Here is a 27,954-nt window from a genome sequence, read left to right on the forward strand (position 1 = left end):
TCAATTGAAAAGGCAGGAAAACAAACGAAAGCGGTTACATCTCTCATACAAATGGAATAGAAATGAAATAACAGAATAATTACAGTATATTGGAGCATTATAACTTCTAAATCAGGCTACCATAACTTCAAGGACTTTTCAAGGACCAAATAGCCTTGAAGAGGAAATGTCTGATTTTCAAGGTAGCCTATAAAGTACCACTGTATGAGTCATAATACCCTTTAAATCTAGCGGTTAAACAGGGAAATTGTTCTAATCGTTTTTCCCATAGAGGAGTTTAGAAACACTTAAAAATAAGGGCTGTTTCGTGGAGGCGTACCCTGACGTGATGTTTTGATAATGTTTTGATAAACGTGTAAAACGTGTAAATCACTCTCTGACTTTTGTTTATCAACACTTGTTTTTTCCTGCCAGCCTGTCAAACTAACAATTACTTTACCATCTATTTAGATATCTCTTTCTAGACCATAACAGATACCTTATCCATTACAAGTTCGAGTTAAAAAAAATTGCTGCAGGAACCAGAGTAAACAGGTTTGTCATTCCAGTTAATATTGTCTGCAGGTGTGTTATCTTGCATCTACCATGAATATGACGTAGAGCAATTTTGAAATTTCCCTTTAAGCTCAGAGTAAATAACTACACTGGACAAAAATGTAAATGCAACATGTGAATATTGTCTGCAGGTGTGTTATCTTGCATCTCCCGGTCTCTGGTTGCACAATGTAACCCCAGAGCACAATGGCAACAAAGTAGAACAAATGGCATGTAACTCAATAGCAGCTCTAGGTAATAAGACATCTACTGTCATTTTGAGCATTGCAAGAGATATACACTGAACAAAAAATATAAACATAATGTAAAGTGTTGATTCCATGTTTCATGAGCTAAAATAAAAGATCCAAGAAATGTTCCATGTGCACAAAAGCTTATTTTGCTCAAATTTTGGGCACTAATGTATTTACATCCCTGTTACTGAGCATTTCTCATTTGTCAAGATAATCGAGCCACCTGACAGATGTGGCATATCAAGAAGCTGATTAAACAGCATGATCATTACACAGGTGCACCTTGTACTGGGGACAATAAAGGCCACTCTAAAGTGTTCAGTTTTGTCACACAACACAATGCCACAGTTGTCTCAAGTTTTGAGGGAGCGTGCAATTAGCATGCTGAATGCAGAAATGTCAACCAGAGCTGTTGCCAGAGAATGGAATGTTAATTTCTCTACCGTAAGCTGCCTCCTACGTCGTTTTAGAGAATTTGGTATGTCCAACCGGCCTCACAACCGCAGACCATGTGTAACCAAGCCAGCCCAGGACCTCCACATCTGGCTTCTTCACCTGCAGGTTCGTCTGAGACCAGCCACCCGGACAGCTGATGAAACTGAGGAGTATTTCTGTCTGTAATAAAGCCCTTTTGTGGGGAAAAACTTGGCTCCCCAGTCCAACCGGCCTCACAACCGCAGACCACGTGTATGGCATTGTGTGGGCGAGCGGTTTGCTGTTATGTACAGAGTGCCCCATGGTGGCGGTTGGGTTATGGTATGGGAATGCATAAGCTACGGACAATGAACACAATTGCATTTTATCAATGGCAATTTACATGCACAGAGATACCATACGAATGGTGCCATTCGTCTGCCGCCATTACCCCATGTTTCAGCATGATAATGCACGGCCTCATGTCGCAAGGATCTGTACACGATTCCTAGAAGCTGAAAATGTCCCAGTTCTTCCATGGCCTGCATACTTACCAGACATGTCACCCATTGAGCATGTTTGGGATGCTCTGGATCGACACGTATGACAACGTGTTCCAGTTTCCACCAATATCCAGCAACTTCGCACAACCATTGAAGAGGAGTGGGACAACATCCCACAGGCCACAATAAACAGCCCGATCAACTCTACACAAAGGAGATATGTTGCGCTGCATGAGGCGAATGGTGGTCACACCAGATACGGACTGGTTTTCTGATCCACGCCTCTACCTTTTTTTAAGGTATCTGTGACCAACAGATGCATATCTGTATTCCCAGTCATGTCAAACCTGTAGATTTGGGCCTAATGAATGTATTTCAATTGACTTGTTTCCTTATATGAACTGTTGTCTTTATTTTTTGTTTAGTGTAATAATGAGTAGGATACCCTAATGCTCCAAGGGACCACTCTGCTGGTACCATGCCTCCTCTCCCTATAGTGTGGATGGCAGCTCTGAGAGGCTCGCGTTACAATAATAGCACTCTATCACTGTGTGGGTGGGACAGAGGGCGAGAGGGAGAGAGCGATCGAGCACGCACACAACATACCGTATGCACCTGCTGTGACGCTCTGACTCTGACATTATTATTGTTGAGAGATTGTACAAGTAAAGAGTGCGTCTTTAACAAGAGGCGTAGCTATTCTCTTGTGCTCCCTGGAGGGCAAGTTCCGCTTCCTGCTAATAAAAACATCGCACTTGTGAGCATATCACATCAACTGTGGACTGCAGAACAGAAAAGCATGAAATGCAAGCAAGAAGGCATGGAATTATGTGGATATGAAAGCGCAATTTGAAGCTTCAGGATATGATAAAATATCTTTATGCACAAGTCAGGAAGCTGAATGACAGAAGGTATTTTCTTCCACATCCAAAACGCCTCCAGTATGTCGGAGAGAGGGGGTATCCCACGGACTGGGGGCACACCATCTCCACATATGCAGCCGTACAAGACCGTCACGATCGTCCCGAACCGTCCGGTTCAAATGAACCTGTATGCGACCTGGGAAATTGATCGCTCATCTCCAAGCTGTGTGCCCAGGTATGGCCGCCTAAACTCCATGGCTGGTTCTGACAGTCGTGGTTTCCAGTCTGGATCAGATCACATACAGGTTATCGGCTTCTGTGGTCGGATGTTGATTTAGGAATGATTTTGAATCAGTGAGAAGAAGTCACCTGTTTTTCCCTCAAGAGAAGTTATGTAGGAGGGTTGAATAAAAGTTGTAAAAAATGTATGAGTTAATGAAAATAACATTTAATATGATTAAAGTTTAAGTAAATAGCATACTTCTGTATTTGCCTTTGAATAATACACATTTTGCACTGCTGCAAATTACTCCAAGTATGACAGCAGTTTTTGTTTTGACCATCAGGCCAGGTGATTGCAACTGTAAATTAATTGTCAGTTATTAGGTTAGTGTGCTATTCACATAGATACATTTAGCCTGCAGTGATAGATTATTGCCGATGGTAGTGAAGGTTAGGGAGTGTCTTTAAAGGGGCAATATGCAGTACAAACCATACGATTCCCATTTTAAAGGAAGAGCTCATTCAACTTTACAGTGAAAAACTATATATTTGGAGGACCATGGTTATGAAGAATCAGCATTAGGAAGTGCAAGATCATGACTGACCAGGATGTAAAGCCTCCAAATCAACATATCCCTGAGCAGTTGGGGACACCGACAGGGTGCCATAGACAGCTGCTCCTAAACCCCACAGGAAAACAACATGCTGTCAGAATAAATAATTGTCCAGCACAGTATATACTTAGAGGCAAGAGATTGGCTAACACTTTTATGCCGATATACATACGCCTACGGACCGTTGCTAATCGGGGAATACTCCTCCACTATTACTAACAATGTTACATTTGAGCAATATTCAAAAGTGTTTCTGATACTGCTTTTTTGTCTAACTCTGAATTGTTAGGTGTTTGATGTAGGCTAGCAATAGAAAAGAGGGGGCAGGAGTGGGGTTGCGTGTGGATTCTAGAAGGACCCCTGTATAAGGTAAAGGCTGCTTGCGGGGGTGCTCTCTCTGGCAGGGAAAATGGAGAGAAGACGTGGGTGGATTTGAAGAAGAGCTGGTTGAAAATGATTTGTTCCTCTTAAAGTGGTCCACACACTGTATGGTGAGCTCTGAAAATAGTATGTTGACAAGTACCTTGGATGTCAATTGGATGTATTTCAAGACCTAACTTCAAACTCAGTGCCTTTTTACTTGACATCATGGGAAAATAAAAAATACATCTCAGGAAAAATAATTGTAGACCTCCACAAGGTCCTTGGGAGCAATTTCCAAACACCTGAAGATACCACTTTCATCTGTACAAACAATAGTACACAAGTATAAACACCATGGGACTACGCAGCCGTCATACTGCTCAGGAAGGAGATACGTTCTGTGTCCTAGAGATGAACATACTTTGGTGTGAAAAGTGCAAATCAATCCCAGAACAACAGCAAAGGACCTTGTGAAGATGCTGGAAGAAACCGGTACAAAAGTATCTATGTCCACAGTAAAACGAGTCCTATATTGACATAACCTGAAAGGCCGCTCAACAAGGAAGAAGCCACTGCTCCAAAACTTCCAGAAAAAAAGCCAGACTACGGTTTGCAACTGCAAATGGGGAAAAATATCGTACTTTTTGGAGAAATGTCCTCTGGTCTGATAAAACAAAAATGGAACTGTTTGGCCATAATGACCATCGTTATGTTTGGAGGAAAAATGGGGATGCTTGCAAGCTGAAGAACACCATCCCAACCGTGAAGCACGGGGGTGGTAGCATCATGTTGTGAGGGTGCTTTGCTGCAGGAGGGACTGGTGCACTTCACAAAAATAGATGGCATCATGAAGCAGGAAAATTATGTTGAAATATTGAAGCAACATTTCAAGACATCAGTCAGGAAGTTAAAGCTTGGTCGCAAATGGGTCTTCCAAATGGACAATGACCCCAAGCATACTTCTAAAGTTGTGGCAAAATGGCATAAGAACAACAAAGTCAAGGTATTGGAGTGGCCATCACAAATCCATGACCTCAATCCTATCGAACATTTGTGGGCAGAACTGAAAAAGCGTGTGCGAGAGAGGAGGCCTACAAACCTGACTGAGTTACACCAGGTCTGTCAGGAGGAATGGGCCAAAATTCAATCAACTTATTGTGGGAAGCTTGTGGAAGGCTACACAAAATGCTTGACCCAAGTTAAACAATTGAAAGGAAATGCTACCAAACACTAATTGAGTGTATGTAAACTTCTGACCCGCTGGGAATGTGATGAAAGAAATAAAACATTCACTCTACTATTTTTCTGACATTTCACATTCTTCAAATAAAGTGGTGATCCTAACAGACCAAAGACAGGGAATTTTTACTTGGATTAAATGTCAGGAATTGTGAAAAACTGATTTTAAATGTATTTGGCTAAGGTGTATGTTAACTTCCGACTTCAACTGTTTATATGCAGTGCATTCGGAAACTATTCAGACCCGTTGACTTTTTCCACATTTTGTTACAGTACAGCCTTATTCTAAAATTGATTCAATCGTTTTTTTCCTTCATCAACCGACACACAATACCCTATAAAGAAAAAGCAAAACAGGTTTTTAGACATTTCTGCAACGTATAAAACTTTTTTTAACTGAAACATAACATTTACATGGGTATTCAGACCCGTTACTCAGTACTTTGTTGAAGCACCTTTGGCAGTGATTCCAGCCCTGAGTCTTCTTGGGTATGATGCTACAAGCTTGGCACACCTGTATTTGGGGAGTTCCTCCCATTCTTCTCTGCAGATCCTTTCAAGCTCTTTCAGGTTAGATGGGGAGTGTCGGTGCACAGCATTTTGATGATGATGCCAGGTTTCCTCCAGATGTGACACTTGGCATTCAGGCCAAAGAGTTCTATCTTCATTTCATCAGACCAGAGAATATTGTTTCTAATTGTCTGAGAGTCCCTTATGTGCCTTTTGGAAAACTCCAAGCGGGCTGTCTTGTGCCTTTTTATTGAGGAGTGGCTTCCGTCTGGCCAACCTACCATAAAGGCCTGATTGGTGGAGTGCTGCAGAGATTTTCCTTCTGGAAGGTTCTCCCATCGCCACAGAGGAAATCTGGAGCTCTGTCAGTGACCATCAGGCTCACCTCCCTGACCAAGGCCCTTCTCCCCTGATTGCTCAGTTAGGCCAAGCAACCAGCTCTAGATAGTCTTGGTGGTTCCAAACTTCTTCCATTTAAGAATGATGCAGGCCACTCTTCAATGCTGCAGAAATGTGCCTCGACCCAATCCTGTGTTGGAGCTCTACAGACAATTCCTTTGTACTCATGGCTTGGTTTTGGCTCTGACATGCACTGTAAACTGTGGGACCTTATATAGACAGGTGTGTGCCTTTCCAAATCATGAGCTCAATTTCGAGTCCCATATTTATGTAAATAAGGTATTTATGTTTTTTATATTTAATACATTTCTAAAAACCTGTTTTTGCTTTCTCGTGGGGTGTTGTGTGTAGATTTAATATTTTTTTATTCATCAATCTGTTTTAGAATAAGTCTGTAATGTAACAAAATGTGGAAAAACTCAAGGGGTCTGAATACTTTCTGAATGCACTGTATAGTGTACACCCCTTCAAATTAGTGGATTCGGCTATTTCAGCCACACCCATTGCTGACAGGTGTATAAAATCGAGCACACAGCCATGCAACCTCCATAGACAAACATTGGCAGTAGAATGGCCTGGACTTTCAAAGTGGCACCGTCATGGGATGCCACCTTTCCGACAAGTCAGTTTGTAAAAATGTTGCCCTGCTAGAGCTGCCCCACTCAACTGTAAGTGCTGTTATTGTAAAGTGGAAACGTCTAGGGGCAACAACAGCTCAGCCGCGAAGTGGTAGGCTACACATGCTCACAGAATGGGATCTCTGAAGCGAGTAGTGCGTAAAAATCGTCTGTCCTCGGTTGCAACACTCACTACCGAGTTCCAAACTGCCTCTGGCAGCAACGTCAGCACAATAACTGTTCGTTGAGAGCTTCATGAAATGGGTTCCATGACTAAGCAGCTGCACACAAGCCTAAGATCACCATGATCAATGCCAAGCGTCGGCTGGAGTGGTGTAAACTTTGCGGCCATTGGACTCTGGAGCAGTGGAAACGCTGTATCTGGAGTGATGAATCATGCTTCACCATCTGGAAATCTGACGGACAAATCTGTGTTTGGCGGATGCCCCAATGCATAGTGCCAACTGTAAAGATTGGTGGAGGATGAATAATGATCTGGGGCTGTTTTTCATGGTTTGGGCTTGGCCCCTTAGTTCCAGTGAAGGGAAATCTTATTGCTACAGCATACATTGACATTCTATACGATACTGTGCTTCCAACATTGTGGCAATAGTTTGGGGGAGGCCCTTTCCAGTTTCAGCATGACAATGCCCCCGTGCACAAAGCGAGGTCCATACAGAAATGGTTTGTCGAGATCAGTGTGGACGAACCTAACTGGCATGCACAGAGCCCTGACCTCAACCCCATCGAACACCTTTGGGATGAGTTGCAACGCCGACTACGAGCCAGGCCTAATTGCCCGACCTCACTTAAGCTCTTGTGGCTGAATGGAAGCAAGTCCCCGCACCAATGTTCCAACATCTACTGGAAAGCCTTCCTGGAGGCTGTTATAGCAGCAAAGGGGGGGACCAACTCCGTATTAATGCCCATGATTTTGGAATGAGATGTTTGACGAGCAGGTGTCCATATACTTTTGGTAATGTAGTGTATTTCTATTTAGCCTATAGTGCCAAATCTGTTTGGCATTTGGCTTTCAATGAATATATCAATTATTAACCATTAATCTCCTAACCCAATCAGATGTTCTCTGGTAGACCTCTCCAGCATCTCTCTCTCTAATGGTGTAGTGAGTGGAGAGGCCAAGGTTTGTAGTGAATTTGACATTTAATTAGGGAGGAACAGCCTATCTCCTATTACCCGATCTTTGTGACGTGAGGCCGAGTGCTGCACCTAGGACCCAAATGGAATTAAAGGTTATTCAAGATGCAATGCTGCAGTTTGTTTGGCTAAGAATCAACAATGAGGCTGTAGACCTAGTTGTGTCTTTTGGAGCCCATAGTGGCTTCTACCTTGAGAGGATGACAATTTTTTTAGTTTCTCCTTGAGTGTCCTGTTCTGTCTGAATAGCTCTCATCTACGCAGATAAATCCCAGCCAGCCAATCTGTCTCTGCTTTGTCCAAAAATAAAGTACTTCGAACCACGAATTGCCCGTAGGAATACATTGATCTGTGATTTATGTCTGGAGCCTAATATTCCTAAAGTGCTTTTGTTGGCCACCGTCCTCACCGAACCATTTCCCGCTTACAATTTGCATTACAAATCTAGGGTGATACTCTACCACTCTCAGCCAACATTTTTTTTAAAGATTTGTTATTGTCAAGGACTCGACTGACACTTTCTCATGTTGTTGGTACCTATTCACTGAATTCACAGACTAAAACAGAGAAATATGAATATCCCCTTTTTCTCTCCTTAAACCCAGGCTCTTCACAGTTACTCTGAAGAAGCTGGTGATGCTTCAGGAGCTGGACAGAGACCTAACATCTGTTGTCATCGCAGTCAAACTCCAGGTGGCGCTCTTAACACACACACCGCCGTCCCTTCGACAAAGTGTACATACAGTGCCTTGCAAACACCTTGGCGTTTTTTCTTATTTTGCATTACGACCTGTAATTTAAATTGACTTTTGGGGGGGAATTTCATGTAACAAAATAGTCCAAATTGGTGAAGTAAAATGAATTAAAAAAAAAAAAGAAAGTGCATATGTATTCACCCCTTTGCTGTGAAGCCCCTAAATCAGATCTGTTGCAACCAATTACCTTCAGAAGTCACATAATTAGTTAAATAAAGCCCACCTGTGTGCAATCTAAGTGTCACATGATCTGTCACGTGATCTCAGTATAGCTACACCTGTTCTGAAAGGCCCCAGAATCTGTAGCACCCCCAAGCAAGTGGCACCCCCAAGCAAGCGGCACCATGAAGACCAAGGAGCTCTCCAAACAGGTCAGGGACAAAGTTGTGGAGAAGTACAGATCAGGGTTGGGTTATAAAAAAAATATCAGAAACTTTGAACATCCCACAGAGCACCATTAAATCCATTATTATAAAATGGAAAGAATATGGCACCACAACAAACCTGCCAAGAGAGGGCCGCCCACCAAAAGTCACAGACCAGGCAAGGAGAGCATTAATCAGAGAGGCAACAAAGAGACCAAAGATAACCCTGAAGGAGCTGTAAAGCTCCACAGCGGAGATTGGAGTATCTGTCCATAGGACCACTTTAAGCTATACACTCCACAGAGCCGGGCTTTACGGAGGAGTGCCCAGAAAAAAGCCATTGCTTAAAGAAAAAAATAAGCAAACAAGTTTGGCGTTTGCCAAAAGGCATGTGGGAGACTCCCCAAACATATGGAAGAGGTACTCTGGTCAGATGAGACAAAAATGTAGCTTTTTGGCCATCAACGAAAACGCTATGTCTGGCACAAGCCCAACAGCTCTCCTCGCCCTGAGAACACCATCCCCACAGTGAAGTATGGTGGTTGCAGCATCATGCTGTGTGGATGTTTTTAATCGGCAGAGACTGGGAAACTGGTCAGAATTGAAGGAATGGTGGATGGCGCTAAATACAGGGGAAATTCTTGAGGGGAAACCTCTTTCAGTCTTCCAGAGATTTGAGACTGGCATGGATGTTCACCTTCCAGCAGGACAATGACCCTAAGCATACTACTAAAGCAACATTTGAGTGGTTTAAGGGGAAATATTTAAATGTCTTGGAATGGCCTAGTCGAAGCCCAGACCTCAATCCAATTAAGAATCTGTGTTATGACTTAAAGATTGCTGTACACCAGCGGAATCCATCCAACTTGAAGGAGCTGGAGCAGTTTTGCCTTGAATAATGGGTAAAAATACCAGTGGCTAGATGTGCCAAGCTTATAGAGACATACCCCAAGAGACTTGCAGCTATAATTGTTGCAAAAGGTGGCTCTACAAAGTATTGACTTTGGGGGGGTGAATAGTTATGCACACTCAAGTTTTTTTCTTTTTTTTCTTATTTCTTGTGCTGAACAGCCCTTAGTCGTGGTATATTGGCCATATACCACACCCATTTGTGCCTTATTGCTTAAATACACTAGTGACTTATAAGAACCTTTTATCTGTAATCCATGGATAATATATGCAGGAGATGTATTGTAACGTGTTTGGAATATCTTCTTAGGGATCAAAGCGCATTTTACGGTCCAATGAAATCCTGTTGTCATCGCCTGGACTTACCGAGACCGATCTTCAGCTAACGTTCTCCTTGCAAGTGAGTTACCGTGGGGTGTTTGCACAGACAGTTATGTGTATGCAAATGAATTGTGGATGAGAGTCAGATACTTTTTTTTAAATGTCCCAGAGATTCTATTTTCAGTGCATGATTTAAGTGCATGTCTGATTCTGTCAACCTCGCCATCTCTCATCTTTACTTCCTCCAGTATCCACATTTTCTGAAGCGAGATGCCAACAGACTGCAGATCATGCTGCAGAGGAGGAAGAGGTACAAGAACCGCACCATTCTGGGCTATAAGACCCTGGCACTGGGCCTCATCAACATGGCAGAGGTAAGAGGGCAACACCTCACCGCAGCCGTTAACTGCCGTTAACTGCCATGACTGCCATCATTCAGGCTTTTGTTTGTACAACACGCCATCAATTGTCCCCCCCCCCTCCCCCCAAATCTCTCTTTCTCTCACTGACCCCCTTTCCTCTCTCCTCCCCAGGTGATGCAGCACCCCAGTGAGGGAGCCCGTGTGTTGGGTCTCCACACCACGGTGAAGGACACGGCTGTGCCTGTGGCCGAGATGAGGGTCTACTCGCTCTCCAGCCAGCCCATCGACCACGAGATGTCCAAGGCCAAGATGTCTGGTAAGGGAGACACAGAGTGAAAGACAAAGGGGACAGGCTCGAGGGCGATAAGGCCATGAACAAGGAATCAGAAAGTAAAATGTTTTTTTCTTTTAAACGTTATTCTTCTTACTTTTTTATTTGTATTCGGCAATTTGCTTATATGGAGTTGTCTAAGTCTCCAGAATGTCAGTGTATTGAACAGTTCAATGTGTACGTGCCACACCATGGTCAGTAAATGCAATCATCCATGTTCGTCTTTTGAGCGAGTCAGCCACTGCCTTGTCCATATGACACAAGGTTTAAATAGTTTTCACATCCTACTGGAACCCCACACCCATACATAACACATCTCCTATCTGGCTCCCTGTAACTGCCAGACCGCTCCCCTGACATTGACAACTACTCGGAGGAAGACGAGGAGAGCTATTCATCAGAGCAGGACGGGAGTGATGACCCTGCTCACAGCCAGGTAGGGGGGGGGGGGGAGCGACACTCAGAAAAATACCACACTGCTTCATTACAAGCATTTAAGCCGGCGTACAGCAGAGTGGATGGAGGGTTTGTCCGGTTTGAGCACGAAGTTGACCCTCCCTCTTTTTTTTCCCTCCAGTATCTGTTTGACGAAGAGGATGACATGAGGAAGAAGAAGCACAGACACAAACTCACCTCTACAGCCTCCATCACCAGAGCTCATGTAAGCATCCAGTCTACTCGTCTGCCTGTCTCTGTGGCGTTGGGACTACCTGCCGCTGTTCTAGTCAACCAGTTTGATATCTACGTGTTCCTTTAACCCGGCAGCCCAACATCAAGCAGAAGTTTGTGGCCTTGTTGAAGAGGTTTAAGGTGTCTGATGAGGTGGACTTTGGCCTGGAGCATGTGTCCCAGGAGCACATCCGTGATGTGGAGGAGGACCTGGATGAGCTCTATGACAGTCTGGAGATGTACAACCCCAATGACAGCGGGCCAGAGATGGAGGAGACGGACAGCGTCCTCAGCACACCCAAACCCAAACTCAGGTCATGAGAAGTCGGACTTATCTGTAGGTAACGGAAATGTATGTTCTGACAAACATCCACCTAACAGAACTCTGGCAATCTCTCTTCTCTCTGAACGTTCAGGCCCTTCTTTGAGGGCATGTCCCAGTCCAGCTCGCAGACCGAGTTTGGCAGTCTGAACAGCAGGTGCAGTCTGCCCAGAGACACCCTGAGCCCAGTGAGTACAGTACATGAGGGTGGCTGGGCCTTCTAAGTCCAGATGTCCTCTGGCACTCCCTCTTACCACTGTTTTCCTGCTGTCTGACTTTCAGCAAGGAGAGCAGCCCCCGTCAGGCAAGATGAAACGCTCTCGCTCCCGCAACTTGGACGACTCTGAGACAGACACCCTGGTGAGACCCTCTAACCTCCCCCTCCTCCCTCGCTCCCTCTCTTATTTTCCCCCTCTCTCATTGGTGGCCTCTGTATTTCAGTGTTTTGAGGCCTGTGCGGTGTTAAGATGTGTTTCTGTCTGGCTGTCTGTCGGTGTGTTTAGGTGCTGACTGATCCGGAGATGTTTCTGGACACTACCCCCTGCATCACTGTCTCTGTCCCAGAGCAGCTACCCAGGACCCCAATGAGGGAACTGAGGAGCAGCAAGAGTGAGAGCCACACCAGCATGCCCTACACCACCATGCCCTCCCCCAGGTCAGTCTAACACACACACACACACACGCACACAAAGTGCGCTCCTTCACTTTCTGCCGTAGTCATATTTTCTGTGTGGGTACTGACTGTCAGTGAGTAGGTGTGTGTTTTTTCCAGGTTGGATGGCGGGCACACACCCAGGCAGAGACGTGGGACACCAATGAAGGAGAGGCGAGCGCTGTCCAAGCCCCTAAGCGAACGCACCAACAGCTCTGACAGTGAAAGGTCACCGGAGCTCAGCCACACCCCACAGGTAACCCCCCCTCACCCTAACCAGAGCTAGTCCGTACCCATACTCCATACTCACCATGGAGCTGAGGATTTGTTTGCAGAGGGTGATCCAGAGTGGTGATCCTGTTGCAAATGTTTAGCTTTAAAGTTAATACAAATTTAGTTTTGGGGCAGAGAAAATGTTTCAATTCTACACATTTTGCAGTTACTTGACAGGTTCATATAATCTCTGAGGGAGACTGACTAACAAAATCAATGGGGGGGGGGGGGGGGGCCTCAGGAGATCATGGCTACTGGCATCGAGCTTTGATGTGCCTGGTCAGTAATTCAGCCATGACATACTACAACATTTATATAGCTGGCTAGACTAACTTACCTAGCAATCTGTAAAAGGTGAGCTGACATGGGTTAATTGAGTGACTGTCAGTGACTGACATCACAAGAGGAAAACTACTACCAACTACTACCGAATATTGAAGTTTCACCTTGTGTGTTCTGAGATTCTTACTCTCAGCAGGAAGTTGAGACCCGCAATTGACTTCTCGCTTACAGCTGCATACAGGCACAGCACTGTCCTGTTGTGTTGATGGATTTCATTGAAGCATGCGTGTGTGCGCCCAGTTTTTGACAATGTATTTGAATATGCCCAGAATTTGACTTTGTGTGTATGTGTGTGTGTGTGTATGTGTGTGTGGGTGCAGGTGCCCAGGAAGGCTGTGTATGACCAGTTGAATCAGATCTTCTCCTCAGACACTACCCTCCCGGACAGCCTGGTCCTGGTCAACACCAGTGATTGGCAGGGACAGGTATTCTTCACTTCAATCTTCACCTCCATTATCTCACTCCTCCATTCCCCTGTGGACATATTTACTTTGCGTATGTGTGTTCATCTGTGTCTATGTGTTTGTGGCCTCTGGTAAACGTGTGTGCAGTATGTGTCCGAGGTGCTGCTGGCTCAAAAACAGCCGTTAGTGTGTACCTGCTGTGGGGTGGAGATTCAGGCTGTCCTCACCACCCTCCTCACGCGCATCCAAAAGTTGTGAGTAGCCAATGAATCAATACTCGCTGGTTCAATGTATCGCGTGGTAATGAAGGGAACCTATTATATTGTGGTCCACTAACCCGCCCTCCTCTCCCCGCAGCTGTAACTGTAACTCGTCCACGCCGCCGCCGGTCAAGGTGGTGGTGGCAGGGGGACAGAGCTACCTGGGGGCCATCCTGCACTTCTTTGTCACTCAGCTGGCCAACAAAACATCTGATTGGCTCAGCCTAATCCGCTTCCTGGTGGTCCCCCTGGGTGAGAGAGAGACCGGTTCAGGTCCTGAGAACAGTAATATGAATATGTTATATACCATTTAACACAGAGCTTGGGTCTAAAAGATCAGCATTATACAATGTGACCGCTGTAAAGATGTTTCCCACTGGGCACACCATGTCATTTCAACGTGGAAAATTGGGTAATATTTGGTTGAGACGATGCTCAATGAGATTGCAACCTGTATTCACCAACTCAAAAAGACATCCGAAAGTTAGTTCAATTTCCAACGTGTCATCACTAGGATTTCAACCATCTAAAAGCACAACCACATTCCAATGAAAAAACAATGTCCGATTTTTTTTTTTTTACTTGTCACCCAAAGGTCCTTCACTACGCTTTCAACCATTTTTAAAAAGCACAGCCAAGTTCAAATGGGAATACAATGTCAGATATTTTGTTTGCTTATTACAAGAGATGAATGTGTTACCACTCTGTGCTTCATCTAATAGCACATCCAAATGACCAAGATTGCAGTTGAGATTACATTAAAAGTACATGGTGTGAGGGATCAATGCCGTTTGAGATTCTGCACAGATTTATGACAGCAATTGTGAAGATCTCCACAGACCCGCGACCACTTATATGCATGCCACATTAAATGATTACATAAGAAGACATTTATAATTACAGTCATCTCAAAATGAGGCCATGGATGTGTTACTCATTTTAAGGTTGAACGTTACATTCGTTTGTAAGATAGCGATTAACTTTAGGCTATTTTACTGGATAACAAAAGTCCTATTGAATTGTGGTTGGTCGTCAACACAATCCAGTATCCTCATTTGAAGGAGATGAATCTTCTGCTTGGATAGTTCAGTCTGTGCCACTGACTTAAGTCTGGCGTTAATTCCAGTTTGTCTACAAATTAAGAATTGAGACTTTATATTCACGTCTCCATCTCAACCAAAAATCACGTAGATTCCACATTACAGTATGTTGATAAACTACGTGGAAACAACCTTGATTCAACCAGTTTGTGCCCAGTGGGATAGTATGGTACATATCTAGCATGGTTATGTAATGCTTATATATATATATATATATATATAAGCCTCTTCAGCTGAAGCATAAACAAAGATTTACAAAAACACCCACTCTCATGTTCTGATACCTCCTCCTGACAATGAGTTGCTCCAGTCATTATGTCACATATAGCTGAAGCGCAGTATGGTACAGCTGCTCTGCTCAGAGCTGCAGTACTGAGTGGGTTGGGTGTGTGACTCATTGTGGCTGCCTCTACTCTGCCTCCAGGCTGTCACCCTGTCGCTAAGCACCTAGCCTCCCTGGACCCTCGCTACAGCTCTGTGTTCCTGGACAATGCCTGGAGAGACCTGTTCAGTCGCCTGGAGCCCCCTCACTCTAGTAAACACCACACCTCTCTCTCTCTCTCTCTCTCTCTCGCTCTCTCTCTCTCGTCACATCTCCATTTCCCACGAGCGCTAAGCGCAAACATTTCCCATTTGAAACCGATGAGGGCGCTTTTCGTTTTGTGCTATTAGCGGCAACACAGACTGAAGGACTATTTCAGTTTATAAATCAATATGCTTTGTTTTACAAACAGTTCCACTGAGCTGGAAAGCAGTCGAGCGTGTGTCTTTGGGAACTTAATCTGACTTGATCAGCATATTAATGGTATTTGACTGGAGGACGCGCTCTCTGCAAGCTGCCCCATCTCTTCCTTCGTTACTAGGGTTAGTCAGTTCAGATCTGGTCACAGCCTTGCGCTCCCTACAGACTGACTGTCTGTTCCCCTTCCCTCCCAGCGGCTCCAGCTGCAGACGGCGTGGACGTGGCTGGGAGGATCAGCCAGTACATCAGCAGTGTCTCTGTCACACACCAGTTGCCTATCGCTGAGGCCATGCTCACCTGCAAGTACAAGACGTGAGTGGAGTGGCCTGCGTGGCTGATTAACGCTGCATGCACTAAACATTAAGAGCACACGACAGGAAGCTATGATCCCTTATTGATGTCACTTGTTAAAACCTACTCCAATCCATGTAGATGAAGGGGAAGAGACAGGTTGAAGAAGGGTTTTTAAGCCTTGAGAGATGGATTGTGTGTTTGTGCCATTCAGATGGTGAATGGACAAGACAAAAGATTGAAGTGCCTTTGAACGGGGTATGGTAGTAGGTATCAGGCGCACCGGTTTGTGTCAAGAATTGCAACGCTGCTGGGTTTTTCATACACAATATCTTCCTGTGTGCATTAAGAATGGTCCACCACCCAAAGGACATCCAGTGAACTTGACACAACTGTGGGAAGCATTGGAATCAACATGGGCCAGCATCCCTGTGGAACGCTTTTGACACCTCGTAGAGTCCATGCCCCGACGAATTGAGGGGGGTGTGCTCTTAATGTGTTCTTAATGTTTTGTACACTCAGTTTATATGATGTTAATCAGGTATGTTTTAGGAAGACAAATATTTTATTGGCCACTCATTATTTCCACCTTACCAGATATGACGAAGACTCTTACCAGAAATTTGTTCCCTTTGTTGGGGTAAGTAAATCAGTACTGATGGTTTCCATCAATACTAACATTGAGGCAGTCAATTTGGCAAATGATGCCTCTATCATAATTATTGCTTCAATGCAAACCGACAGACGAGGGATATCCAAACGATTCCCAAGTACAACCCTGGAGTGTAATGCTGATACTAATGAATTGATCCCTGTGTGTGAAACAGGTGGTGAAAGTAGGGTTGATTGAACCGAATCCGGCCTATTCAGGTGGGTTCATATTTCTGTCCTTAACCTATTGTTTGTTAATGTTTATCTTTCTCTCTCCAGTCTGTCCATGAGCAGTGTTAAGGACCGTGTTGATTTGGGCCTACAGGTGGAGACTCTGAGGAGGCTGTTAGTGTTAGCTTGGCTGTTCCCTCCACCTCCCCACCCGCCCATGGATCTCCCACAGGGATGACCAGAGAGGCTGTCACCCCACCTCCGTCTCCCTCCCTGAGTAGCGGTCTGGGGTATGACAACCACAGTGTACAACAGTCTAACATGAGAAGTTAATTCCCATCCCTGCAGTTAAACACGTTTTTGAGTACATTGTTGAGCAATAGTTGTTTTTTGTACACTGTCTGCCACACTCTCTACCTCTCTCCCAGGAGCCCTAATATGTCCCATGGGGTGGACACTATTGGGCTGACGGTGGATTATTGGGTAGCGACATGCTCAGAGCGGAAGAAGGATGGGGAGCGGTGTGACAAGGGCTCCAAGAACACCCTGAAGAGTGCCTTCCGTTCCCTGCAGGTCAGCAGGCTGCCAGGAGGGGGCTCCACTGAGAACCAGCCCCAGGCCAACACCATGGCTATGACTGTGGTCACCAAGGAGAAGAACAAGAAAGGTGAGGAGGAGGGTGGGAAGATAGTGGACTGTCCAGCACATGCAGTTTGTCAATCAACTAACTTGGGGTAGATAATAACTAAGTAAATGTACTAACTGAAAGGAGAAGTATGCAATAGATGCATGCTGTTAAGTGTTTTGGTTTGAACCCCCCTCTCTGTGTGCTCATCTCCTCCGTGTCCACAGTCTCCACCATATTCCTGGGGAAGAAGCCCAAAGAGAGGGATGTGGACTCTAAAAGCCAGGTGGTTGAGGGCATCACCAGACTCATCTGTTCTACCAAGCAGCAGCAGACCAGCCTAAAAGGTACACCACGTCATTTCAACGTGGACATGTGGGTCATATTTGGTTGAGCTGTTGATCAATGAGATTTCAACCTTTTTTTTTTTATTCACCCACTCAAAAAAGAAGGCTAGGAGTTTGTTGAATTCCCAACTGTGTTATCAACAATCTAAAAGCAGAAATGGGAATACAATGTCAGATATTTATTTATTCTTCAACCTAATGAGTTCACTGTGCTTCGTCTAATAGCACAACCACATAACCTGGATTGCAGTTGGGATTACATTGTTAGCGCATAGTGCAAGTAATCAAGGCTGTTAAGAGATGCTGTGCAGATTTATAATAGCAATTGTGAAGATCTCCACTGACCTGCGACCGTTGCATGCTATCTTGACCATGCACGCTTTCTACGATTACAGAATACATTTATAGTTACAATAGCCTCAATGTGGCCATGGATTTTAAGGTTGATTAAATACTGTTACATTAGTTTCTAAGATGGGTTTTTTACTCTATCGCAAAAGTGTTATTGAATTGTGTTTTGGTTGTCGACACGACCAAATATCAACATCTGAAGGAGATGTATCTTTTGTGCCACTGATTTAGTCTGGCTTCAATTCCAGTTGGTCTACAAATTGATAATTAATATGTTGAATTCATGTCTCCATCTGAAGCAAAAATCTAAGTTAAAGAATAGGACGGAAAATCAAATCAAATTTTAAATGCAAGAATAGGACTAAATCAAATCAAACTTTATTTCAAATGCATTTACATTTTTATTTGATATTCATATCTCCATATCTCCGGATTTCAACCGCAAGCTCTGGACATTTACACCTGGATCTCGCAGCTAGCTATCTGCTATCCGTGTGACTAAAGAGTTCCATCAGCCACTCCTGGGCTACAATCACCTATCTGGACCCGTTTTACTGCCAATGCGGAGCCCCACCGGGCCTTCACGACTGGACTACCGACGCTATCTGCCCGATGGAGTTATCCGCGACGTTACCTGAACTCCCATCTGCGGCCCGCTAATCGTTAGCTGTCTTATCGGCTGCTATCTGAATAGGTCTATCGGACAGTTTATATTGGGTCACTATAACTATATCTATTTTGCTAATTTGATTGATCCCCTCTACTACACGGAACCCCACTAATTTACAGACGGAAACGCGCGAGGTGGCTAAAAACATCTATGCAAGCTTGCTACTGATGGCCCGGCGAGCTGTCTGAATCACTACTCACTGGACCCTTATGATCACTCGACTAAGCATGCCTCTCCTTAATGTCAATATGCCTTGTCCATTGCTGTTCTGGTTAGTGTTTTTGGCTTATTTCACTGTAGAGCCTCTAGCCCTGCTCACTATACCTTATCCAACCTTTCAGTTCCACCACCCACACATGCGATGACATCACCTGGTTTCAATGATGTTTCTAGAGACAATATCGCCCTCATCATCACTCAATACCTAGGTTTACCTCCACGGTATTCACATCCTACCATACCTTTGTCTGTACATTATACCTTGAAGCTATTTTATCGCCCGCAGAAACCTCCTTTAACGCTCTGTTCCAGACGTTCTAGACGACCAATTCTCATAGCTTTTAGCCGTACCCTTATCCTACTCTGTTCTTCTGGTGATGTAGAGGTGAATCCAGGCCCTGCAGTGCCTAGCTCCACTCCTATTCCCCAGGCGCTCTCTTTTGGTGACTTCTGTAACCGTAATAGCCTTGGTTTCATGCATGTTCACATTAGAAGCCTCCTCCCTAAGTTTGTTTTATTCACTGCTTTAGCACACTCTGCCATCCCGGATGTTCTAGCCGTGTCTGAATCCTGGCTTAGGAAGACCACCAACAATTCTGACATTTTCATCCCTAACTACAACATTTTCAGACAAGATAGAACGGCCAAAGGGGGCGGTGTTTCAATCTACTGCAAAGATAGCCTGCAGAGTTCTGTCCTACTATCCAGGTCTGTACCCAAACAATTTGAACTTCTACTTTTAAAAATCCACCTCTTAAAAACAAGTCTCTCACCGTTGCCGCCTGCTATAGACCACCCTCTGCCCTCAGCTGTGCTCTGGACACCATATGTGAACTGATTGCTCCCCCATCTATCTTCAGAGCTCGTGCTGCTAGGCGACCTAAACTGGAACATGCTTAACATCCCCGCCATCCTACAAACTAAGCTTGATGCCCTCAATCTCACACAAATTATCAATAAACCTACCAGGTACCTCCCCAAAGCCGTAAACACGGGCACCCTCATAGATATCATCCTAACCAACTTGCCCTCTAAATACACCTCTGCTGTCTTCAACCAAGATCTCAGTGATCACTGCCTGCATCCGTAATGGGTCAGCGGTCAAACGACCTTCACTCATCACTGTCAAACACTTCAGCGAGCAGGCCTTTCTAATCGACCTGGCCGGGGTATCCTGGAAGGATATTGATCTCATCACTTCAGTAGAGGATGCCTGGTTATTTTTAGAAAATGCCTTCCTCACCATCTTAAATAAGCATGCCCCATTCAAGAAATTTAGAACCAGGAACGGATATAGCCCTTGGTTCTCTCCAGACCTGACTGCCCTTAACCAACACAAAAACATCCTATGGGGTTCTGCATTAGCATCGAACAGCCCCCGTGATATGCAACTTTTCAGGGAAGCTAGAAACCAATATACACAGGCAGTTAGAAAAGCCAAGGCTAGCTTTTTCAACCAGAAATTTGCTTTCTGCAACACAAACTCAAAAAAGCTCTGGGACACTGTAAAGTCCATGGAGAATAAGAACACCTCCTCCCAGCTGCCCACTGCACTGAAGATAGGAAACACTGTCACCACCGATAAATCCACTATAATTGAGAATTTCAATAAGCATTTTTCAACGGCTGGCCATGCTTTCCACCTAGCTACCCCTACCCCGGTTAACAGCACTGTACCCCCCACAGCTACTCGCACAAGCCTTCCCCATTTCTCCTTCTCCCAAATCCAGTCAACTGATGTTCTGAAAGAGCTGCAAAATCTGGACCCCTACAAATCAGCTGGGCTAGACAATCTGGACCCTTTCTTTCTAAAATTATCTGCCGAAATTGTTGCCACCCCTATTACTACCCTTTTCAACCTCTTTCGTGTCGTCTGAGATTCCCAAAGACTGGAAAAGCAGCTGCGGTCATCCCCCTCTTCAAAGGGGGGGATGCTCTTGACCCAAACTGCTACAGACCTATATATATCCTACCCTGCCTTTCTAAGGTCTTCGAAAGCCAAGTCAACAAACAGACTACCGAATCCCACCATACCTTCTCCGCTATGCAATCTGGTTTCAGAGCTGGTCATGGGTGCACCTCAGCCACGCTCAAGGTCCTAAACGATATCTTAACCGCCATCGATAAGAAACAATACTTTGCAGCCGTATTCATTGACCTGGCCAAGGCTTTCAACTCTGTCAATCACCACATCCTCATCGGCAGACTCGACAGCCTTAGTTTCTCAAATGATTGCCTCGCCTGGTTCACCAACTACTTCTCTGATAGAGTTCAGTGTGTCAAATCGGAGGGTCTGTTGTCCGGGCCTCTGGCAGTCTCAATGGGGGTGCCACAGGGTTCAATTCTTGGACCGACTCTTCTCTGTATATATCAATGATGTCGCTCTTGCTGCTGGTGAGTCTCTGATCCACTTCTACGCAGACACCATTCTGTATACGTCTGGCCCTTCTTTGTTAACAACCCTCCAGGCGAGCTTCAATGCCATACAACTCTCCTTCCGTGGCCTCCAATTGCTCTTAAATACAAGTAAAACTAAATGCATGCTCTTCAAATGATCGCTGCCTGCACCTGTCCGCCTGTCCAACATCACTACTCTGGGCGGCTCTGACTTAGAATGTGTGGACAACAACAAATACCTAGGTGTCTGGTTAGACTGTGAACTCTCCTTCCAGACTCACATCAAACATCTCCAATCCAAAGTTAAATCTAGAATTGGCTTCCCATTTTGCAACAAAGCATCCTTCACTCATGCTGCCAAACATACCCTTGTAAAACTGACCATCCTACCAATCCTCGACTTCGGCGATGTCATTTACAAAATAGCCTCCAATACCCTACTCAATAAATTGGATGCAGTCTATCACAGTGCCATCCGTTTCGTCACCTAAGCCCCATATACTACCCACCACTGCGACCTGTACGCTCTCGTTGGCTGGCCCTCACTTCATACTTGTCGCCAAACCCACTGGCTCCAGGTCATCTACAAGACCCTGCTAGGTAAAGTCCCCCCTTATCTCAGCTCGCTGGTCACCATAGCAGCACCCACCTGTAGCACGCGCTCCAGCAGGTATATCTCTCTGGTCACCCCCAAAACCAATTCTTTCTTTGGCCGCCTCTCCTTCCAGTTCTCTGCTGCCAATGACTGGAACGAAGTACAAAAACCTCTGAAACTGGAAACACTTATCTCCCTAACTAGATTTAAGCACCAGCTGTCAGAGCAGCTCACAGATTACTGCACCTGTACATAGCCCATCTATAATTTAGCCCAAACAACTACAGTGCCTTGCGAAAGTATTCGGCTCCCTTGAACTTTGCGACCTTTTGCCACATTTCAGGCTTCAAACATAAAGATATAAAACTGTATTTTTTTGTGAAGAATCAACAACAAGTAGGACACAATCATGAAGTGGAACGACATTTATTGGATATTTCAAACTTTTTTAACAAATCAAAAACTGAAAAATTGGGCGTGCAAAATTATTCAGCCCCCTTAAGTTAATACTTTGTAGCGCCACCTTTTGCTGCGATTACAGCTGTAAGTCGCTTGGGGTATATCTCTATCAGTTTTGCACATCGAGAGACTGAATTTTTTTCCCATTCCTCCTTGCAAAACAGCTCGAGCTCAGTGAGGTTGGATGGAGAGCATTTGTGAACAGCAGTTTTCAGTTCTTTCCACAGATTCTCGATTGGATTCAGGTCTGGACTTTGACTTGGCCATTCTAACACCTGGATATGTTTATTTTTGAACCATTCCATTGTAGATTTTGCTTTATGTTTTGGATCATTGTCTTGTTGGAAGACAAATCTCCGTCCCAGTCTCAGGTCTTTTGCAGACTCCATTAGGTTTTCTTCCAGAATGGTCCTGTATTTGGCTCCATCCATCTTCCCATCAATTTTAACCATCTTCCCTGTCCCTGCTGAAGAAAAGCAGGCCCAAACCATGATGCTGCCACCACCATGTTTGACAGTGGGGATGGTGTGTTCAGGGTGATGAGCTGTTTGCTTTTACGCCAAACATAACGTTTTGCATTGTTGCCAAAAAGTTCAATTTTGGTTTCATCTGACCAGAGCACCTTCTTCCACATGTTTGGTGTGTCTCCCAGGTGGCTTGTGGCAAACTTTAAACGACACTTTTTATGGATATCTTTAAGAAATGGCTTTCTTCTTGCCACTCTTCCATAAAGGCCAGATTTGTGCAATATACGACTGATTGAGGTCCTATGGACAGAGTCTCCCACCTCAGTTGTAGATCTCTGCAGTTCATCCAGAGTGATCATGGGCCTCTTGGCTGCATCTCTGATCAGTCTTCTCCTTGTAAGAGCTGAAAGTTTAGAGGGACGGCCAGGTCTTGGTAGATTTGCAGTGGTCTGATACTCCTTCCATTTCAATATTATCGCTTGCACAGTGCTCCTTGGGATGTTTAAAGCTTGGGAAATATTTTTGTATCCGAATCCGGCTTTAAACTTCTTCACAACAGTATCTCAGACCTGCCTGGTGTGTTCCTTGTTCTTCATGATGCTCTCTGCGCTTTTAACGGACCTCTGAGACTATCACAGTGCAGGTGCATTTATACGGAGACTTGATTACACACAGGTGGATTGCATTTATCATCATTAGTCATTTAGGTCAACATTGGATCATTCAGAGATCCTCACTGAACTTCTGGAGAGAGTTTGCTGCACTGAAAGTAAAGGGGCTGAATAATTTTGCACGCCCAATTTTTCAGTTTTTGATTTGTTAAAAAAGTTTGAAATATCCAATAAATGTCGTTCCACTTCATGATTGTGTCCCACTTGTTGTTGATTCTTCACAAAAAAATACAGTTTTATATCTTTATGTTTGAAGCCTGAAATGTGGCAAAAGGTCGCAAAGTTCAAGGGGGCCGAATACTTTCGCAAGGCACTGTACCTCTTTCCCTACTGTATTTATTTTGCTCCTTTGCACCCCATTATTTATATCTCTACTTTGCACATTCTTCCACTGCAAATCAACCATTCCAGTGTTTTACTTGCTATATTGTATTTACTCCGCCACCATGGCCTTTTTTTGCCTTTACCTCCCTTATCTCACCTCACTAGCTCACATTGTATATAGACTTATTTTTCTACTGTATGTTTGTTTTACTCCATGTGTAACTCTGTGTTGTTGTATGTGTCGAACTGCTTTGCTTTATCTTGGCCAGGTCGCAAATGTAAATGAGAACTTGTTCTCAACTTGCCTACCTGGTTAAATAAAGGTGAAAAAAAAAAAACTTTTTAATTGCTTTTTATTTAAGTTGAACCCTGGGTTGAATTGAAACAATAGCTGTTGACTTCGCAAATACTAGATATACTGTAGGCCTAAATAGTATCATTGATGATATAGGACTTATAAAGTATGGTAACATTTAATTTGCTCTCTTAAACCTACCCTTTGTAATGACTTCGATAGCAACAGTGAATCTATTTAGTTAAGAGATCCCTCAATAATCACATACGTGTTTAGCAGATTTTGCGGGTGTAGCAAAATGCTTGTGTGTCTAGCTCCAACAAGAAGTTTCTAGCAATTTCACAACAATACACACAAATCTAAAGTAAAGGAATGGAATTAAGAATATATACATAGTTGGACGAGCAATGTCAAAGCAGCATAGACTAAGATACAGTAGATACATAATTGATGTGTAATGCAACATTATTAAAGTGACCAGTGTTCCATTGTGAAAGTGTCCATTGATTTCAAGTCTATGTGTATAGGGCAGCAGGTTCTAAGGTGCTACTCACGATAGCACATTGGTAGAAGTCATTTGACAAATATCAACGCTAAGCAGGGCTGGGCATGCTTAAAACCCTTGGTGAGTTGGCCAAATGGAAAGCTGTAGATAGATCAACTCTCCAGTAGGAGGTGCGGCCCAGGTTTGTCTAAGTTAAATTGGTTACCGTGATGACAATCTTGTAGTTGACATTTCCCCCTCAAAACAACAGTTTTTCAAATCCAATGTATTTTCCACGCCACAAAACGTTGACAAGTTCATTTGAAACCATGTTGATTCAACCAGTTTGTGCCCAGTGGGACTGAACCCGATTCAACATGCTTGTTTATTTTTCGGTGTTTGTAGATGGGAGTCATGAAACTATTGGATATTTTTCAGTGTCTGTGGACGGCGTGGAGTGGACTGATGTGAAGTTCTTCCAGCTGGCTGCCCAGTGGCCCACCCATGTGAAGTACCTGCCAGTGGGGCTGTTTGGCTACAACAAGACCGCCACCTAGAGGCCAACCCAGACATGGTCACTCACTCTATGCTTCCTGGGCACCAAGGTTATTATAGTTGTGTTTTTCTATTCGTTTTTTTTATTTTTGTTTGAAGTTCAGTTTGCTAGTTTTCAGACCAGATTTACTATTTTTTATTTAGTTTGAGTTTAAAAAAAACTATTTTCATTTTTGATATTATTTATTTTCAGTTTTAGTGTTAGGGACAGAAAGTACCAGATTTCTTCCTTGGTAGTTAGTGATAAACAAGCTAGGCCTATTCGAAACCTCACTATCTCCAGGCATTACTTACCTGCCAAGTTCAGAAGCTTGAAAACCCTCATTTGATTGTTGTCCAAAGTTTAGAAGACTAAAAAAAACTAACTGAACATTTGATGATTTCTGTTGGAGTCAAATATCGTTTTAGTTTTTCAAACATGTTTGTTAATTATTTATATGTTTACTATAATAATCTTGCTGAGCAGTCTACAATGGACAGAAAAGCCAATGATTAAGGAGAGTTGTTACATGATGACATGGATTGACAGCGCTAATGGATTGAGGCCATAGATTTTAATGCTTGCCATGTTCCTATTTTCTAAGGTGGGTTCAAGCAACAAAATAACTCATTTGCCTTTTTTGAGATGCATTTCCTCGTTCATATGCTATGGCTCTTCTTTCAGTGGATTGGCAAGGTTAACTCCAGCTGTTCTTGTGGCTGTGTTGTACTTTTTCTTTTTTTTCAAGCAGTGTTATGTGAAGCAAATTTCAGTGGTCATTGATATTATTGATAGAATTTCCCTCAGTGTTGTTACTCTGTGCATAAAAAAAAAAGTTTTCAGTTTGGTGAAAGTAATATCAATTGATTTTTATTTACAGAAATGTTTTGTGGTAATTGGACCTGTTTTTCGCTTTTAGTATTTTTCTGTGAGTTACTGTTACTTTTGCGAGTGTGTGTTTTTGTTTGAGAACCTCCAAATGCTTGTGAATGTGTGTGCGTAGCATGGGTTGTCATTGAAATAAACACTAAAACACTACAGAAATCTAGAATATTTGCAGACTTGTCTGCATCAAAGCTTGTGGTTGCTAAGCAAGTATTTGTGTATGGTACGTGTACTATATATATGCACACACATATATATATATATATATATATATATATATAGTGGGGAGAACAAGTATTTGATAACCTGGAAAATCAGCAGTGTTTCCTACTAACAAAGCATGTAGAGGTCTGTCATTTTTATCATAAGTACACTTCAACTGTGAGAGATGGAATCTAAAACAAAAATGCAGAAGATCATTGTATGATTAAGTAATTCATTTGCATTTTATTGTATGATTTTTAAGTAATTAATTTGCATTTTATTGCATGACAATTATTTGATACATCAGAAAAGCAGAACTTAATATTTGGTACAGAAACCTGTGTTTGCAATTACAGAGATCATACGTTTCCTGCAGTTCTTCACCAGGTTTGTATACACTGCAGCAGGGTTTTGGCCCACTCCTCCATACAGACCTTCTCCAGATCCTTCAGGTTTCAGGGCTGTCGCTGGGCAATACGGACTTTCAGCTCCCTCCAAAGAACTTCTATTGAGTTCAGGTCTGGAGACTGGCTAGGCCACTCCTTAGTTGCCCGGCTGTGTGTTTCGGGTCGTTGTCATGCTGGAAGACCCAGCCATGACCCATCTTCAATGCTCTTACTAAGGGAAGGAGGTGGTTGGCCAAGATCTCGCGATACATGGCCCCATCCATCCTCCCTTCAATACGGTGCAGTCGTCCTGTCCACTTTGCAGAAAAGCATCCCCAAAGAATGATGTTTCCACCTCCATGCTTCACGGTTGGGAGGGTGTTCTTGAGGTTGTACTCATCCTTCTTCCTCCAAACACAGCAAGTGGAGTTTAGACCAAAAAGCTCTATTTTTGTCTCATCAGGCCACATGACCGTCTCCCATTCCTCCTCTGGATCATCCAGATGGTCATTGGCAAACTTCAGACGGGCCTGGACATGCGCTGGCTTGAGCAGGGGGACCTTGCGTGCGCTGCAGGATTTTAACACATGGCGGCGTAGTGTGTTACTAATGGTTCTTTGAGACTGTGGTCCCAGCTCTCTTCAGGTCATTGACCAGGTCCTGCCGTGTAGTTCTGGGCTGATCCCTCACCTTCCTCATGACCATTGATGCCCCACGAGGTGAGATCTTGCATGGAGCCCCAGACTGAGGTGATTGACCGTCATCTTGAACTTCTTCCAATTTCTAATAATTGCACCAACAGTTGTTGCTTTCTCACCAAGCTGCTTGCCTATTGTCCTGTAGCCCATCCCAGCCTTGTGCAGGTCTACAATTTTATCCCCGATGTCCTTACACAGCTCTTTGGTCTTGGCCATTGTGGAGAGATTGGAGTCTGTTTGAGTGCGTGTACAGGTGTCTTTTCTACAGGTAACAAGTTCAAACAGGTGCAGTTAATACAGGTAATGAGTGGAGAACAGGAGGGCTTCTTAAAGAAAAACTAACAGGTCTGTGAGAGCTGGAATTCTTACTGGTTGGTAGGTGATCAAATTCTTATGTCATGCAATAAAATGCAAATGAATTAAATCATACAATGTGATTGTTTTAGATTCCGTCTCACAGTTGAAGTGTACCCATGATAAAAATTATAGACCTCTACATGCTTTGTAAGTAGGAAAACCTGCAAAATCAGCAGTGTATCAAATACTTGTTCTCCCAGCTGTATACATACACACACTGCAGATATACCTTTGTCCCAATGATGTGCTTGAAGCGGTCATCTTACTTATTTGATTGAAGACTTTTCTGTTTTGTCATTAAAGCGTAAAAGACGGAAACATAAGGAATAAAACAAATTAAACTCAATTAAATAAACTCGAGTGTATCAGCTTGTC

At 43.9% G+C, this 27,954-nt stretch overlaps 1 protein-coding gene across 3 annotated transcripts; it reads left to right on the plus strand.

Moving 5' to 3' along the window:
• Nucleotides 1-2,251: 2,251 nt before the first annotated feature.
• LOC110534131 (phosphofurin acidic cluster sorting protein 1) lies at nucleotides 2,252-27,939 on the plus strand. 3 transcript variants are annotated; one of them, XM_036933233.2, is made up of 23 exons: nucleotides 2,252-2,803; nucleotides 8,296-8,383; nucleotides 10,030-10,119; nucleotides 10,289-10,414; nucleotides 10,574-10,718; nucleotides 11,078-11,169; nucleotides 11,311-11,394; nucleotides 11,499-11,716; nucleotides 11,819-11,912; nucleotides 12,007-12,084; nucleotides 12,228-12,379; nucleotides 12,497-12,632; nucleotides 13,312-13,416; nucleotides 13,543-13,649; nucleotides 13,753-13,928; nucleotides 15,180-15,290; nucleotides 15,692-15,809; nucleotides 16,386-16,428; nucleotides 16,616-16,658; nucleotides 16,765-16,900; nucleotides 17,039-17,277; nucleotides 17,463-17,582; nucleotides 24,953-27,939. In XM_036933233.2, exons 1-23 carry the CDS (start codon nucleotides 2,607-2,609, stop codon nucleotides 25,069-25,071), a joined length of 2,817 nt encoding a protein of 938 aa, XP_036789128.1. In that variant the 5' UTR covers nucleotides 2,252-2,606; the 3' UTR covers nucleotides 25,072-27,939. The 3 variants fall into 3 exon arrangements, with proteins under 3 accessions (XP_036789128.1, XP_036789129.1, XP_090043030.1); XM_036933234.2 differs by having other exon boundaries at nucleotides 13,753-13,907; XM_090186904.1 differs by lacking the exons at nucleotides 15,692-15,809; nucleotides 16,386-16,428; nucleotides 16,616-16,658; ... (2 more) ...; nucleotides 17,463-17,582; nucleotides 24,953-27,939 and having other exon boundaries at nucleotides 2,258-2,803; nucleotides 15,180-15,526.
• The last annotated feature ends 15 nt before the right edge of the window (nucleotides 27,940-27,954 follow it).

This window comes from Oncorhynchus mykiss, chromosome 10 (assembly GCF_057628025.1).
Source record: "Oncorhynchus mykiss isolate SJ-2025 chromosome 10, ASM5762802v1, whole genome shotgun sequence".
NCBI lineage: Eukaryota > Metazoa > Chordata > Actinopteri > Salmoniformes > Salmonidae > Oncorhynchus > Oncorhynchus mykiss.

Bases quoted from the DNA above. Each gene is read 5' to 3' on its own strand.
- LOC110534131 (XM_036933233.2), top strand. From the start codon at position 2,607: ATGACAGAAGGTATTTTCTTCCACATCCAAAACGCCTCCAGTATGTCG. The intron at 15,291-15,691 runs GTAAACACCACA...CTTCCCTCCCAG, and splicing joins CCTGGAGCCCCCTCACTCTA to CGGCTCCAGCTGCAGACGGC. The intron at 16,901-17,038 runs GTATGACAACCA...CCTCTCTCCCAG, and splicing joins TCCCTGAGTAGCGGTCTGGG to GAGCCCTAATATGTCCCATG.